The sequence below is a fragment of the Notothenia rossii genome (assembly GCF_949606895.1).
Source record: "Notothenia rossii genome assembly, chromosome: 9".
Taxonomy (NCBI): Eukaryota; Metazoa; Chordata; class Actinopteri; order Perciformes; family Nototheniidae; genus Notothenia; species Notothenia rossii.
The window spans coordinates 52,357,967-52,375,297 of record NC_136907.1 but is presented as its reverse complement, the minus strand read 5'-3'; the positions used below and the strand labels follow the sequence as shown (position 1 = coordinate 52,375,297).

The 17,331-nt window shown below is 39.2% G+C and overlaps 1 protein-coding gene and 1 long non-coding RNA gene across 3 annotated transcripts; both read right to left on the bottom strand.

Moving 5' to 3' along the window:
* Positions 1 to 4,965: 4,965 nt before the first annotated feature.
* LOC307020607 (uncharacterized protein) lies at positions 4,966 to 17,029 on the bottom strand. 2 transcript variants are annotated; one of them, XM_079652079.1, is made up of 14 exons: positions 16,911 to 17,029; positions 16,171 to 16,809; positions 15,881 to 15,985; positions 15,540 to 15,772; positions 15,282 to 15,460; positions 14,598 to 14,691; positions 14,282 to 14,517; positions 13,950 to 14,064; positions 13,431 to 13,551; positions 13,259 to 13,350; positions 12,691 to 12,808; positions 12,492 to 12,593; positions 12,281 to 12,399; positions 4,966 to 5,416 (listed from the first exon to the last, which is right to left on the bottom strand). In XM_079652079.1, exons 2-14 carry the CDS (start codon positions 16,436 to 16,438, stop codon positions 5,318 to 5,320), a joined length of 1,881 nt encoding a protein of 626 aa, XP_079508205.1. In that variant the 5' UTR covers positions 16,439 to 16,809; positions 16,911 to 17,029; the 3' UTR covers positions 4,966 to 5,317. The 2 variants fall into 2 exon arrangements, with proteins under 2 accessions (XP_079508205.1, XP_079508204.1); XM_079652078.1 differs by having other exon boundaries at positions 13,431 to 13,548; positions 15,540 to 15,985.
* On the bottom strand, positions 7,457 to 10,485 carry LOC307020532. The gene is made up of 4 exons (XR_013802909.1): positions 10,404 to 10,485; positions 9,402 to 9,512; positions 8,866 to 9,142; positions 7,457 to 8,020 (listed from the first exon to the last, which is right to left on the bottom strand). It is a non-coding gene; the product is annotated as an uncharacterized lncRNA (long non-coding RNA).
* Positions 17,030 to 17,331: the final 302 nt, after the last annotated feature.

Genomic DNA, 17,331 nt, shown 5'->3' with positions numbered 1-17,331 from the left:
TCCAGTAGAATTTCTGGCATAAGTTTTAATTCGCTTTAAGGCCGAGAATGACCGCTCGACAGAAGCAGTGGACACAGGGATAGTCACTGCCACACATGCCAATGTGTAAAGCTGCCCCATGCTCTCACTCAGATTTTTCTGCTTAAGGAAATCAAGGAGATCAATGGGACTTTTCCCTTCAAAATCAGTCATGGCATACATTACAGTCAGTTCTGTTTTTAGCCGGGACAGATCGAACAGTGTTCCGTGACTCTGTGTTAATTTGGCTAAGGCTGTATGCGGGAATTTTTTCCGGTAGGTCTGAAAGTGCTGGGGGTCCAGGAGGGAGAGAAACATTAGTTTTTCGTGGTCTTGAAACCTACTCCGTATCTGGCAAAGAATGTTGTCCAGAATATTGCTGTGGAGTTGTTGGTAGTATGCGCGAAGGTCTCCTTGTGCTGTACGTGGGCCTCTGCGTGCGCTCGGACCACTTGAGATGCGCGCTGTCTCCTCGTAGATCTGACGAAACTGGCACCTCTCTCGCTCAATTGTGTCACAAAACTCGTTCACCCTTGTCAGACAGAATTGTACATCCAATGTTTGTTTCTGTAGTATTCCAAAGAGCACATCTGAATGCTTAAAAATCCCATTGAATGTTTCAAGCAAAAAACAAAACTCAAAATCATCCAGACGTGCATTAAATCCATCAGCGCTAAGCATAGTATCCCCATCATACTCCTCATGATGTTCCAGTATGTGGTCAAACACCTCCTTTAGGGAAACTCTCTTCTCAAAGACTGCATTGACCAATCTCGATGTATATTGCCACCGCGTTGGTGCAACATTAGGAAGACGACGCTTGCAAATGTCATCCAGCAGTTGCGTGCGCTTAGGGGATCTGGAGAAAAAGGCTGCAAGGCCATTGAGGCTGGCAAAATAGACCTTGCATTCTTTTAGCTTTGAGGCCCCTTGAGTCAGTACTAAATTTAGTCGATGTGCATAGCAGTGAATGAATAAGGCCATAGGTGCCCTCTCCTTAACTTTAGCCTGCACCCCGTTTAGTCCAGATGCCATGACCGCTGCGCCATCATAACACTGTGCCACAACTTTATCCAGACTACATTCATATTCCTCCATGAAACGGAAAATAAGAGCGGCAATGTCATCAGCTCGCTTGCCGCTTGTAACATCTTCAAATCTGACAAACCGCTCCTTGACACCTGTGTCCGTCACATAACGCAGGACAAGTGCCAGTTGTGCTACATTACCCACGTCTGTCGTTTCGTCCACCATAACAGCGACAAAGGGTGCTTTTTTAATCTCCATTTTGATCTCTTCTCCCATCACTTCAGCAATAGCATAAATCAGGTCGTTTTGTATTTTGCCTGACGTCCCAGTAAACACTTTGTTTGTGGACAGGTGGTAATGCAAGTCTGTGTTGTTCTCAGCAAGCAAAGAAAGAAGCTCCACGTAGTTTCCTCTGTTTCTGGACTCGGCGCTTTCATCGTGTCCCCTAAATGAAAGTTCCTGTTTACCCAAAAACAGGACACAATCAATCAGTCTTTTCAATATTTCCCTATTTTTGTTCACCCTTTCGTTGTGGAGCTCCGTTTCCCGGCGCACTTGTTCGTTGAGCTGTAGATCCACTCGGGTGTCCCCAAAGGTTTTCAAAAGCACCATTGCTTGTAAGTGCCCAGCCGTGCTTTGGTGTCTCGTTGCTGCCTTGGTTAGACAACTCAAGTTTGCAAATCCAGTGTGGCTCCAAACACCAAATCGATCAGTTGCAAATAGCAGGCATTCCCAGCAGTACAATTTGCAGTGCCTCTCGGAGGCTGTGAGCCAGGGGTACCGCTCGTAGTTAGTGATTTGAAAGTGGCGGACAAACCCTTTCCCCCGCTGTGATAGGCTCGCTAGCGTCGGGGTTGGCCGTTCTCTTCTCACGATGTCTAGCTTTTCTTGAAAAGTTCGTCTTGAAAATGGCGTTGTAATTATATCTGCGACCAAATCGATCTCTTCTCCTCCTTCAGCCATTGTGGGTTGAAAAAAAACAGCTTGTAGAAATCTACACAAATTAGCTCGTTCAAATTCAAGTTCAGTTTGCTAGCTCTACATAGCTCTGCCTCTCAATAGTGCGTATCCAATCAAAAGACGTGCACGTGCTAACGTCATCGTACGCCTGCTAGCTGGCCCGTTGTCGCCAACTCAAAATCTGATTGGTTAACGCCACAGTTTTGTTTCCGTTCACTTTAATCTACAGGCGCCCGCACTGTTGATTCTGAAGGCCTAAGGGCAGATTTCTTGGACCCTGGCAACACATTATGGCTGAAATATGATTGGATAAAAGCTCTAACATAAAGGCCAACCCTCCAAATCTCGTTCTGAGGCTGGAAGCAGCGCAACCAAGAGGAAAGCTATGAAATGAAGAGAATAGACTACAGGGAATAATTTAATACATATTTGTGGAAAAAATATATAAAAATTTAATTTATATTCTGATGATGTTTAGGCCAGCAGAGAAGGCCTTGCTGGCCCTGACGGCCCACCACTGCGTTTACCTCCACCATCTGTTCTCTCCCCTCCAGGTAGGATTGCATCCAGCTCACCGATAGTTTATCAAAACCAATTGCTTTTAGCTTGTCAATCAGAATGGGGTGATTGAGAGTGTCGAAAGCCTTTTGCAGGTCCAGCATCACCATGCCGCAGTATTTGCCCTCGTCCACCTCAACGTTTTCGCAGTAAAAGTCCCAAGATAGCTCCTGGTGCAATAAAATGTTCCTTTGCAGTGTTTTACTATTATGTCTGATGTTTCTCTATTAATATTGCTGCTGCATTAATGTGTATGTTGCATCATGTTACTGCTGTAGATGTGTTTCCGAGCCGCTCCGATTACAACGAGAGTTACAACGAGAACGTGACGTCATATTTACATTAGACGGATCCTTTCTAGCCATAACCGAGGATCTTGCCTACGTCTGTTTCCGGTATTGTTTTTGATGGATGTATTTTGTTATACACACATTCCTTCACATTTAAATTAAAATGTACATTAAAGTATTTCGTGAGGCTTTCTAAAATGTTTTAAAATATAACTACGGTTCGAGTTGAAGAGTTTATAAATTAACATGAACCGAAGCTGTTGCCTGGTAACGCAATCGTGCAACGTCACGTCCGTTAATTCCACATCCACACACATCGATTTAATAAATGAATGTAGCTTTTGTATCTGCTAAAAGAGGTGCCGACCAGCTGGGGCAACAAGAAAATTGGCGAAATTGAGTGTGACTATTACAAATTAAATCATTATTATATTAATATTGATAATAATAACAACCGACCGTCGGGGTAGCATTTGCTTGGCATTTCCGGGTATATCTCCACTGGTTGGGCCACGTTAACAATGCTGTGTAATTGTCACGTTTGAAGGGACGAAATCGTGACAGCTTCACGTCTCCCATCATGGTAAATCGTCAGATGTTCACGTCTTGCCGTGATACCGGGTTGTGCTGACCATGTCCATGCCTTTATGACAACAGTGTACCAATCTTCTGATGGCTACTTCCAGCAGGATAACTCACCGTGTCACAAAGCTCAAATATTCTCCAACTGGTTTCTTGAACATGACAATGAATTTTACTCAAATGTCACAGTCCACAGTCATCAGATCCAAATCCTACAGTGCACCATTGGGATGTGGTGAACCAGAGATTTGCGTCATGGATGTGCAGCCGACAAATCTGCAGCAACTGCGTGATGCGATCAGGTCAATATTGAGCAAAATCTCTGAGGAATGCTTCCAGTACCTTGTTTAATCTATGCCATGAAGACTTAATGCAGTTCTGAAAGCAGATGGGGGTCCAACCCATCCTAGCAAGGTGTACCTAATTAAGTGGCTCGTGAGTGTATTACTTAGCTCAATTTTTATTGTTAGTGTGTGTCTGTAGGAGTAAAGTCTAGACACATTCTTTGGATGTAAGCATTGGCTAATTAAACAGATCATGATTAAATGACATGATGATAATAAGGGTGATCACCAAAACCTTATACCAGGGGTGGGGAACCTCCGGCCCTCGAGGTAACTCGGATCTGAAGGTGACTGATAACTGCTAATGGCATTTAGTTGAATACCAGACATAGTAAATGCAAAGTAGGATCATATAAAAAAAAGGTAATAAACAAGCCATTCAATCGTAATACTCGTTTTAATACGTTGACATGCATACAACACAATAGACTTGTTAAGTCCTGTTCGTTGTCCTGTTTGTTGTCCTCATCACCGTCCTGTTAGTTGTCCTCATCACCGTCCTCATCACCGTCTTGTTCGTTGTCCTCATCACCGTCCTGTTCGTCGTCCTCATTACCGTCTTCAATGTCTTCCTCCATCATGAGAAAAGACGAGTCCGAGCCAATACAGCTGTAGGTGCTGGTGACTCTGCTCAGTTTCTGCTCCAGAAGATATTGATGGTGTAAAATACAGCAGTGCAGTCCCCTGTATCCCTCTTCTGTTATATCGCTTGGAGGAACTAAAATAAAAAGACAAAATGACAGTCTATGTAAGGCAACTTTTAATTAGCATTGATGTTGGTTCCATATAAGCAATTTTAATGTTTAACTCCGAGGCTGTATATTAGCTAAAAAGATTTGTGATTCAGAAAAAATGCAATCATTACAGATGCTATTCAGTGATAGACATTTGACACTGGGAGGGGGGCAGTGGCAAATGTTATAAATCGGTATTTGTGGAACATACTTTGGTTCCTGATGTTGTCTTTTGTCTGATGAAGGACGTGGTCCAGTGCCTGCCTCAGATTTTGGCAATGCTGGGTCATCTCCTTCACAATGATGACTTTCTCCTCTTCCATACGCCTGACCAGCATAACCTGGTCAAAAAGTCACCTCTTTGTGCGCAGGTTCACCACTATAATGGAAAAAACACAAAATATAACAACCACAATGGTAAGGCTAATAAAACAAAAAATATCAGTTTGTATTCAATCTTTTTAACTTAAATTGACCAAAACCTTAAAATCTGGTAAAAAAAAAATCAACCTCGCCGCTTGCTGAATTTTTTCAATTCTGTCTATGTTGGCAGAATTACATTCAGTATGTCTTGAGATTCAACATTAGTATGCAGTTCAGGGTGGTCAGGAAGGGTTTTACTGTTTCCATAGATGTGCCTGTCCCAGTGAGACTAGACTATTAAGACTTGATAGGGCAACATCATACAGACATTTCAATATAATTATTTCAAAATGATTTGTTGTGATCATGATGATTTGTGACACCTATGTTGACAGCTCTGTGTTACATTGGTGATTGTATTCTAGTACTTCAACTGAATTTATGGAATATCTAGGGCAAACAAAAACAAGTTGTTTCTTACCATCTCCTTGCGCCTCCCAGGGCAGAATGACATCCTCAGACAGACTGCATGCTGCTTCTGTATGGAATCAAATTAGGGTCAATAATATTCACAAATTATTTCACAGTCTGCAGTTGTATATCACCTGTTGTGCGCATGTGAAAAGATTTTGTGCACACAGATATAATTTGCTCGTGTAAAAACATGTTGCAGCTGTAGAAATATTTTGTGCGTGTGTGAAAAGTTTTTGCGGATATAATTTGCACGTGTAAAAAAGTTTTGCAGGTGTAGAAATATTTTGTGCAAGGATATTTACAACAGTGAGGTTTCACAAAGTCTGAGATACGGACACACAAATTTCCTATCTGTGTGTGCGAACCTGAAGTTACAAGCTACAAGCTGCTATTTACGAGTACGAATTTTGACCCTGTTTTTACGCCTGAGTATGCTAGCCAATCAGCACGTTGCCCACTGACCATCCAATCATAGGACACAAGGTTCTAACGCGTTCGTTTTGCTGACCTGCGCCACTTGGAGCGTGCTTGCGGGAGTCAACATGGAGGAGTCCGAGGCGAACTCTTGTGGGACACAGGTGGGTTAATTACATGCTACCACGGAGCATGCCACTACAGTTTTAATTAACTAACGTTACATCGTAATTAACTAAATATATCAAGACAGCTGTGCGTGCATCCCGGAGTTACTTAAATTGTATATTTAACGCTAGCTAGTTGATGTGGTCTTTGCTAATACTACTTTGTGCCACCCTCCTTTTTTGGGCTCAGTACTATCCCAACAAAGTATTTCCATTTACCTATATATAAAACAACATGGTAAAGCAGTAAAATACAGCTCATCTTTAAAAACGCAAATGTCATTTATTTGATGTATTTCCACAACCTCTTGTTGTCTTTGAATGCAGCCTCTCCATCCCAACTCGAACAGCTGACAAAGTTCTGGGTAGGGTGGGAAATCCCTACAGACACCTTGAAGGTCCGAGTTGTGAAGGGGGCGTACCTGAAGTCTTCCACATGTTTTGGCACATTGCATGTACCTGGGCACTTCCAAAACTATGAGGACTTTTCCAAGCATGTGGAGAGCTGCATTGCAACCTATGTTACAGGCTTTGGTCTAGTTTAGATACTGCTCATCAGTATGATTCTGTTGCAAAAAAAACATCGTTTCAGTGTTATGGAGCTTCTGCTTTTGCTCATTGGTGTAAAAAGGGATTTTGTCTTTGGTATTCTTTCACCTGAAAAGAGATCTCCATTTTAAGAATATCGACTCACAGAAACGAAACCTTTTGAGATTATTACTACTTCATTTGTTCCAGTGGTCAGCTCAAAATTGAACTTGAACATGACATTTTGTGACAGATACTATAACCTTTGCCTGGTACTCTTTTTGTACTGCATTTTGTTGGAAGGGCTGTTTGGATTGTGCCATATGTAGTTCTGGCACCTGGTTCAGGTAGTTGTAACCAATGGCATCATTCATTCTGTTAATAGAGTCAATATTTTGAAAATGGTCTATTACAGTACTTGTTATTGCTGATGTATTTACTTGAATCCTACAGCTCTTGTATCCAAAGATTCTAAGAAATAAACCATTGACCAGTGACTTTGGATGTTTGCCTCATTTCAATTTACCCACATTTTTCACAACAATCAAAATTTGAATTATTATATTATATACCTTAAAATGTTCTGCGGCTAACAAAGTAATTTCCATTCATAAACCACAGAACTGATAATTTGCTGTGTAAACATTTCCCCGGGGACTATTTTGAATGCAGGTTGAAGTCTCTGAAAATGATTTTTTCAAGTCGTAGCGGAATGAACAGAAGTCAATGTCAGGATGAAAGGTAGGGACATTATTGTGAGTTCTAAAATAGAACATTATACTACTACTGTAGTATCTTTCATGTAACAAGGAACTGCATTAGCTAGTGGAAAGCCATGTTATTCTAAGAGTAACATTTCAGGTTACTACAAATAAAGTAGGCCTCTAAAATTGAAATACATTTATTTTCCTTTTCAAAATGAGAATATAACAGTCATGCCCTATATATATATATATATATATATATATATATATATATATTCCATCATCCCTCTACCCAACCACCCCCACAAAAGTACCACGTATCTCCAGATGTGTTGGTGTTGAATGTTTGTGATCAACTGAAGGATGAAGTGTTACTTAAATTCTTCTTCAGCTAAATAAACTCTTTAAAAAGCCTCTTGGATCAGCTTGAAAAGTAGTCGTCACAAAGCTGAAAACAGGCTGTTTTTCTGACTTTGTAGAGATACGTGGTTTTCACAGGACAGAGACAAAGATACAAACACATGATGATCTTATAGAATATGATGCATTGATGGAGATTAAACTAGCCAACAGGATATAAAGGATTTATATGCAACTAATTACTGAATACTTCTTCCACTGCTGAAAGTTAGTATGCATTGTGCCTTATGCTTCCTGACTTGATTCAAGGACACCCTCTATGTAGTGAACTACAGCACTATAGATGTCTGCCCCAAAACACAATGAAGGAGCAGTAGGATTAAAAAGTTGATTCAGTCCTTCCAGTTCTTCGATGCCCAGGGGAGATGCCAGTTCAGGAACCTGTACTCCAATTTGATCCATGTCTGCAATTTCCACATCTGGAAAATGGATCCCCTGAAATAAAAAAGTAATCGGGTTTGTTAAAAATAATTACACGGGATGACACCCTAAAACAGTGGTCAGGAACCTTTTCTAGAAATCATTTGGCTCCCTACAAATACAAATTCTAAATTACTAATACAGTCCATTATTTATTATTAAATGATTTCCACCCCACTGATTAAATTGTTGTTTTGTCAATCTTGACATGAACACTAAACTAGATTTCAATCACTTGACATGCATTACTGAACTGTAATTTATTAAGCCATTTATTTAGTTTAAATGTTATCCTTGTACAGACTAAATAGACTAGTGCACTGCATATTCATTGCAGTTTTCAGGTGTTAATTTACCAGTGAAAGAAGTCAGCATCTTTTTTTCCTGCAATATTCTTTTTGAGGCCTACAAATTCAAAGAAAAATAAAATGAAAACAACTACAACAGTAGTTGTTTTCATTAGTTTTACATTTTTCGGATTGTGGCCTATGTCTTTGTATATCAACAAAACTATTCTATGCAACTGAAACTCAATGTTACATTGTGTTGCATAGCCCATTGTTGGCTTTGACACAAATTGTAATTCTGCTGTAGCCTGATTATGCATATGGTTATTGCTGTGTACTATTGGAAGATGCCTGGTAAAGTGAAACACAGTGGTCCTGGTAGGCTAAATTCCAGTTCCCGTGTGTTGCATTTTCATTATAATATTAAGAACAGTGTAAGGATTTTGTCAAATAAACATATAACCAAATACTAACATTGTTATGACTTCTAAAAGAAAGCAAGGTGTGCTAACATTGGCTTCCTCCACAATGGTGAATAAAACACAGAACTACAAAACAGTTTTTCCCCTTTACCTCAAAGTTGTCAGGAGGGCTGACAGGGCTCTGACTCTTCCCGATTTCCCACAGCTGGTTAGGAGTGAGGTTACGTTCTGTTCGGAGTGAATGGTTATTCCAGCCATCTGTGAATGTGTCAAGATCTTCCTGAATTCGGGGCAGAAAGACATACTGAGCACAGAAAAGGTGTGTGCAATTTGCTGGGTCGAGCAGGCCATCCTCCTCTAGGCTGTGGAGCAGATCGTAATAAATACTTGACACGACATTCCACACGTCACGCCACAGGCGCTCTATCCTGAAAGACAGTTGACAAAAATAAATGAATAAATGCAGTCCGTAAACAATTATCACACCTTTACGTTGCAAAAAATGCAAATAGTAACTCAATGGATTTTCCCCCATCCCTAATAACACTAATATGTACATTAATCTCAGCAACAACTTTTAGCACCATAATTAATGGCAGTACGTCACTATTAAGCGATACACTAGCAAAAGATATTTTGACCAAAGAAAGCTTTATGACAGAAGCTATAACCATACACTGATATTACCTTTGATTATGAACACTTTTCCCTGAGATGAAGCTTCCCCTGCCGCACCCACGAACGTCAAACATATGTCTGGCAATGTCCACATTTTCCACACCTTGGTCTCCTCTGACCCTTGACATGTACAACCATACAGATACCATGTTAATTAATTTGACAATGTGACATTTGAATATCTGTACTCTTAGAGCTGGCTGTATCTCCAGTTTTCTAAGTACAGCTATAGCCATTTAACAAGCTTCACTATTGGCTACTGGCTAATCCCCCAGGGAACCAGCAGTTTTAAAGATTTTGTTACCACAGAAACAAGAGGTTTTAGTATGAGACTGAAACATTCTTTATGGGCACATCACTGGAAAGACCTACACATAATATTGGGAATATGTCATGAGGTCATGTAAAGTCATATAAACAAGGAATGAATAATCCAATCTCATTCTAAGGCCATCCCCATAAGTGTCATCACTGGTAAAGTGTTGTTTCAGAAATGACATATAGGGGGTGCTAGGGCTTCCTGGGCCTTTGCTTAATAGGCACTATATCCCCAACTATCAATTTACAACTTTTCTTGTAAAACTTAGTGAAAAATCTGTTGATCATGTAGGCCTATAGACCTTTTTGAAAAGCAGCCATTTTGACATAAAATAGTAGGGTAAACACAGGTGTTACCAGTGATACTAATTAATGTTCTGTTCCATTCAGATCAAACAGTCAGGGTGCTGCTATTGTGCATGTTGGCTCACTGGAAAGGCTCTACTGCACTAAATAGAATGGAACCTTAATCAACTTAATTAATTTAACCTGTATTTACCTGCTAGTTCATGTCAATACGGCTGCCGTGACAAAAGTCTACCTTATTTTTATAAAATGGCCTAGACTGATACAAATCAGTGTTCTTTTAACTGTATCAAGTGCACCTGACATTTTTCTTCATATTCAGTATTTCCAATAATCCAATGTTTACATGTAAAAAAAACACACACAAAACAAGAAATAGCCTGTTACCTGGATGGAAATCCGTGTTTGTCCACAGCCTCAAGGAAGAACTGCAGAGCTGTTGAAGCCGCCTTGTTGTTATTGGCTACTTGGAAAAAGTAAGCACCACAGAAACACAGTACTCAAATAACCTATTAATGAATTAAATACTGACCCCATACTGTATGTGCGTGATAATTAACTTTAAAAAATGGCATTTAATATCAATTCACTTTTGGTCAATTGTAAAATAAACTCCAGGAAGCACTAACCTTTCTTGAAAATCCATCAATTCCACCAAATATTACCATACCATATCTGCAAAATAAAAAGGTATTAATTGCTTGATGTATCCACACCACATCTTGTCCCACCAAGTCCTTTGATGATTGAAATAATCTTCGTGTCCATCGCCAGACCCCTTTTAGTGGTGTTGTGCTGAATAACATGATGTGGTCGGCGCCTACATAAGATGACCCGCACAATGTATAGTGAAATGTTTATCTTTGGCTACAATACTGCTTGTGTTTACATTATATAAAACATAGCTGAGGAAGAGCATTTATTGTTATAAATATGTTATTTGTGTCCTAAATATTGCTGATAGGTCTTTTAAATGAATGAAGTAAGGCTAATTTTGGCCTGAACTCGAGTAGTGAGGCATGTGTTTCAGGTTAAAGCTTTTGAAGTTCTGCCCTTTTCATGCAAAAAAGTATAATGCATGGACTGTAGAGTATATGAAAAAAATATAGAATTATATTTAAACAAATAAAATAATTAATACATAAATCAATCATATACTGTAGAGTATATGATTGATTGATTTTTAAGAAAACATGAATCGCTCATCGTCTATTGCAGCGGGTTGTAAGGAGCATTTGTGTTGAGTAGGCCTTACAGTTATTTATGATTGATTATGAAGATCGTATGGTTAGCCCACTTTACCGTTCCTTTTCGGTTCACTTGCTTTATTTTCCAGCTGACGTGAACACAAGTCGGATTGGAAACTGAACCTTTTCGACCTTTGGCTAACTAACGTTACGTTACCTTCCTCTCCATATTAAATGCCCGGGGAATTATGTCAGTAAGCGCCCGACAAGTGTTGCATTAATTTCTTTAACATTAACGTTACTCATTCAAACGGCACAACAACAACAAACGTTAATTTAGCCAACATACTGTAGCTAGCTAAGACAATAGCAAAGACCACATCAACTAGCTAGCGTTAAATATACAATTTAAGTAACTCAGGGATGCACGCACAGCTGTCTTGATATATTTAGTTAATTACGATGTAACGTTAGTTAATTAAAACTGTGGTGGCATGTTCCGTGGTAGCATGTAATTAACCCACCTGTGTCCCACAAGAGTTCGCCTCGGGCTCCTCCATGTTGACTCCCGCAAGCACTCTCCAAGTGGCGCAGGTCAGCAAAACGAACGCGTTAGAACCTTGTGTCCTATGATTGGATGGTCAGTGGGCTACGTGCTGATTGGCTAGTCAGTGGGCAACGTGCTGATTGGCTAGCATACTCAGGCGTAAAAACAGGGTCAAAATTTGTACTCGTAAATAGCAGCTTGTAACTTCAGGTTCGCACACACAGATAGGACATTTGTGTGTCCGTATCTCAGACTTTGTGAAACCTCACTGTTGTAAATATCCTTGCACAAAATATTTCTACACCTGCAAAACTTTTTTACACGTGCAAATTATATCTGCAAAACCTTTTCACACACGCACAAAATATTTCTACAGCTGCAAAATGTTTTTACACGAGCAAATTATATCTGCGTGCACAAAACTTTTTTACACATGCACAAAATATTTTCACATGCACACAACAGGTGATATACAACTGCAGACTATGAAATAATTTGTGAATATTATTGACCCTAATTTGATTCCATACTTCTGTGTCAATTTTCTCTGAACAGGCATCAATGGTGTTGTACTGCAGTATCCTCTCTCTGAGTTTCTTCTTGAGCTCTGTCAGTCTTCTCCGTTTGCGTTGCCTTGTTTGGTTGCTGTCTGTAAAGTAAAACAAAATACAAATAAACTAATATTAATAATACAAACAACAAGAAACAAATATTGTTTCTAGATAACGTAATAATAAATACCATTTTGTCGATAGAGGTCGTGTTTCTTTCTTGAGAGGGAATAAATAATTTCATCTATTTCTCTCTGGAGCTCCTCTTGGCTACTCTGGGCTCCATGTTTCTCTTGAAAACAGAAACAACAAGGTGTAATCATAAAACATGAAGCCAAATGTTTGGAAATATGGAACCAAATCTATACCACAGTGATCATATAACATACCAGTGGCTGCCCATTGCTTGACCTCCAACACCCACTGCTCCGTGTCCTCCAGGGAGATGTTCAGCTCTTGCTTGAGACTCTCAAGATTGTCCACTTCAGTTTGTGCTCTCTGTGTAGTCTGGTTAGAATGTTTAAAAGGAAAAAGTGAATATGCGTTCCAGTTGGTTGAGAAGGTTGTTTTTTACTGAATTCCTTTATGCACATTAACTGACCAGACAACAACATGAAATGCTAAACACCTTCTCTTCAAGGTTGGCAAGTATCACCTTAGTTTCCCTTTTTTTTCAAGATCAAGCAGGATTAACATTATTATTATTATTATTATTATTATTATTATTATTATTATTATCCAGAAATTCAGATGAATCAACCTATAGTGCTTTATTAAAAACAAACAGAACAGAGACTCTCTTGGCAGAATAGTGTGCCATGGCAGCACCATCATAATGAAATGATTGCAGAATACATTCAATTCAACAACATGTAGCTAAGGATGGTGTTAAATTACTACAACAAGAAACTCGGATATTCTTAATATACATTTTGAAATGCAGCATGGACGTCTTACTTTGACAAATCTCTTTGAGAGTGTCTTGTGGAGATTCTCCACCTTCCTGTGGTTCCATTGCATAGCCAGCACGGTTATCATATCTGCTCTAGCTGTAAACACAAAAACATGAAAATTCATATGAGCTTTACAATGTGGCACTACTTAAAACTATTTGTTTTCCTCTACCAACCTGATTTGGTCATGTATTTTGTTGTCAGAGCTGCCCTTGAGAGGAAGCTGTTAACCTGTTCCACTTCCTCGCCGACAGTATTTCCAGCACCTTCCTGGCTTCTGCCACCCCACTTCACCTGCTCAGAATCATAAACAATGAGATCTAGCTATTTAGTTCAATATTATAATTTCTTGTACTGTACATCTTTAGTTATCATCAGTGTCAGGAGCAATTTCAGAAAGTTAAAATGTTCTGATATTGAATTATGCTTTGAACTACAATGTCACAACTGCAGTTATTTGAAGCTCTGTTCATTCATTATTTCTACAGTGCGGATATATTTACTAAAATAAACATAATGGGTTTTGGAAGCCTATCCTTGTGACAGTCTGTTTTGTAACAATTTTGTCAACATTTGTAACTATTACAATTATTCCACAGGCTTGAATAGAATATACTACATGATATTCTTATGTGCACTACAATTTCTAAAACATTTGAATCTAGTGACACAAATGTTTAACTTGCATACTGTACCTCGCATTTGCCTGTGTGGGCCTTGGCGTGCATTACAGAGAGAAAAGGTTTCATCTCTGTAAGTGGTTGGAGCTCAGGCAACTTTGCTGCCATCTTCTCCAAATAAGGCCAGTACCTGTAATGACAAAATCAATTAGCTTTTCCAGTTGCATGATGGCATAATAGTAAAAAGATAAACCAGGTCCTTAAAATTACCAGTACAATCCTTGTCACCAACATCAGCATTTATCCAAATGAATGCTTTTTTTGCTTAACATCTACTGGATGTTCAAGAATTAAATAGATAACACGTTTCCCACAAACACTTCCAATTTTGCAATAGTTATAACTACCTGCAGGCAACATCCATACAAAAGAATGTTGCATTCGCAACTTCAGCCAGCTCCTTCTGCAGGAACATTGGGTAGGCATATATTTCACCACGGTAGTGATTTAGGCCTTGTAGCAAGATGCCATGTCTGCACACAGCTATTTGCAGGCCTTCCTCATCCACCTTGGCCCTGGACTTGTGTGAGGTTTCTCTGCAAGCTGTGAAAGTTGCCGGTCCACAAACATCACGACCACTTTTCTGAAATAGACACAATCTGTTACATTTAACCCTGTGCTAAGAAAAATAAATAAAGGTTAGGGGATTGAATAGATTCTTACAATCGTCATCTGGCTCCTGATTTTGTCGACAAAGGCAGACACTTTACTGTCCTGGGCAATGAACAGTCCATCAAATAGAGACGGTTCATCTGTCCTGCGAAATTCGAGAAAGAAATTGTAAGCAACATTATCATACATACATAAGTTTGATTGTGTCTTCTATTTAAATGTGGCCAATTTGCTTTTGCCATAACATTTTCATAAATGTGGAAAAGGTCTTTGTGAATTTGATCTGTAATTCTGTGTAAAGTCTTTTGCCACCATTATTTAACATTAGTGAAAAGTTTACTGACTTCTTGTAAAAAGGTAAAAATAAAAGTACATCCTTTATATTGATGGGCATGGAATAGGGCAGAGGAAGGCATAGAAAAAGGTTCCTGGGCAATTTAATACATTTTTCATGAAGCGATTATATCCAAAACTGGTTCTTAGCTCCAACATATCCAACTAACGTCAACCATTTAACATTTTAAAGTTGAGTTAACTTTACAGGCGTCATATACAATAATGTTTATGAATTGGATTTATATAATTATGTGTAATTTCAAACCAACTATTGTTTTCTGATGGTCTACAAACTTTGGAAAAAGAAATTGCAGAGTCGGGGAAAGTTAAACATTTCAGCAAAGACATTCAGCTTAGTCAATAAAACAACAACTAAAATGAGAATATGATTTCACTGACCCTCTGGACTTCTTGAAGCGATAATGCTTTCTATTGCCATCTACAGCAATAGCCAGCATGTCAGGTGTGCATGCTGGGCATTTAAAGGGCTCCACCAGGCATAGATCTTCTTGTCTGTAATTACAGAAGGCAAACTCCCGAAAGACTCTGTGGAAGGTATCGCTACAGATTCTGCCTGTCTGGAAACAAGAATGGTATTCATTTGGTTAATTAAAAGTTTGGTATTCAAAAATCTTGAAAACCACATTTTATTCTTACCCTTCCTGTGGAAAACGATCGATGTTCAAGCATTTTTATAAATACTTGCTGGGATAATGCTGGGCTGGCCAATTTCATTTGCTCGAATGATGTGAACACATCAAACTTAAAAATAATTTTGCAGCTGTCGGTTGCTGGCCAGTATTTGTATCCCAGCAAGTCACCTATGCTCGGGGACCATTTGGCGGAACAAATTGGACAGCACACAGAAGGCAGACGAACGTTGTATGGACCTGAGAAAAAATATAAATGTGCAATTTGACAGCTATCTATGCAATGTAGGACAAAAGTATAATAGTAATCCTGTATTTCTGCTTGATCGTCTTCTGGTGGCAACAAACCATTGATAGTCACCAACACGGTCTGCTTTCCTGGGATGATGGTGAAATCTTGGCTTGGACCACAGGAGCAGATTTGGGATGGTGGAGGAATTGGAAGCAGACACACTGCAGCAAAGACAATTTCAGAGATTCATATGCATGTTAGGACATGTTAGGACATGTAGTCAATACAAATTGAGACATTTTAACAGTTAAAGCAAACTTCCGACATGGTGAAAATGATGCCGCTGTATATAGTGCACATTAGGAAACCATGGTAAGGGAATATGTAATACATTATTTGAACCCACCTTGTTCACAGAGTCCATATTGGCCACTTTCATCCACAACCACTAAGGATGTGGGAGGAATAGGTCTGTAAAACCCATCAAACATGGCTTCCCTGTCATGGAAGACATGTTTACCATGGATAATAGGGTCACATGCCGGACAAAGAAAGGGAGTTCCTGGTGGAACACAGTCCAAGCACCGGACCACAGCATCAGTAGTTTTGCATTGGAGACAGGAACGTGTAGTGACAATCTCTGCAGCCAATTTCAAATTAAGGAGCTCTGGCATTGCAGCTCTGAATTTTTGTTCACGTTTCAACTGTCTCTGGGTCCATGTTGATGCAGTGGGTGTTTCTTCTGATGATGCAGGGACAGTGAGAGAACCCAACAGGTTTCTCAGTGTCTGAAGATGTTGATCTAAAATAACAAAATATAAAACAAATCATGGAATTTAGTTTAATTAAAAAAAGATATTCCATACATGGCTTTTCACTTTACAATGTATCATGAACAAAGCTATTACATACTACAAACAATTACCTACATTTCAAGTTGAAGGATAATTTAAGAATTCATTGTGCATACCAAGACTTGGGACCTGTAGAGGAATCTCATGTGTCTCCTCGACCTCTGGGGACTCCTGCGAGCTGGAAGGTTTAACTGCATAAAACAAAGTACGATGATATGGGAAACATTATTGAGGACCGACCAACGACATTAAAACTTAATGAAACACTAGAACTAGATTATATTTTACAGACCAGATCGATTCTTATTCCAATGTTGGGCTATAATGTTCCCATCCAGGTCCCTCTTCCTCCAGGAAACATTTGATCCTTGCGTTATTTTCTTTGGTATCTTCGGTTTCTTTGGTATCTTAATATATAAATATATAAAAGAGATTATATATTTCACTTAATTGTTGCACACACATCTTTGTAATGTGTGTGTCTTTAATCATTTGAGTAAATGTTATAATACATATTTGGATAATGTTGTACTTGCCTTATTTGCCAACTCATCTGCGAGGGCATTCCCTATCTCTAGCCATTCATTCAGTTGCTTGGATGCCATTTTTAAGTGAGGATAAAAAGGGCAACAACAAACAAAGGATGAACTGACATACAGGGAGGGAGAAAAACAAAACAAAAGACAAGAAAACGAGAGGGGTGAAAGAGAGTA

Coding starts and splice junctions, on each gene's coding strand:
- LOC307020607 (XM_079652078.1), bottom strand. CDS start 16,438: ATGCCAGAGCTCCTTAATTTGAAATTGGCTGCAGAGATTGTCACTACA. Junction 14,065..14,281: donor TGTATGGATGTTGCCTGCAG/GTAGTTATAACT, acceptor TTGTCATTACAG/GTACTGGCCTTATTTGGAGA. Junction 13,351..13,430: donor AAAATACATGACCAAATCAG/GTTGGTAGAGGA, acceptor TTGTGTTTACAG/CTAGAGCAGATATGATAACC.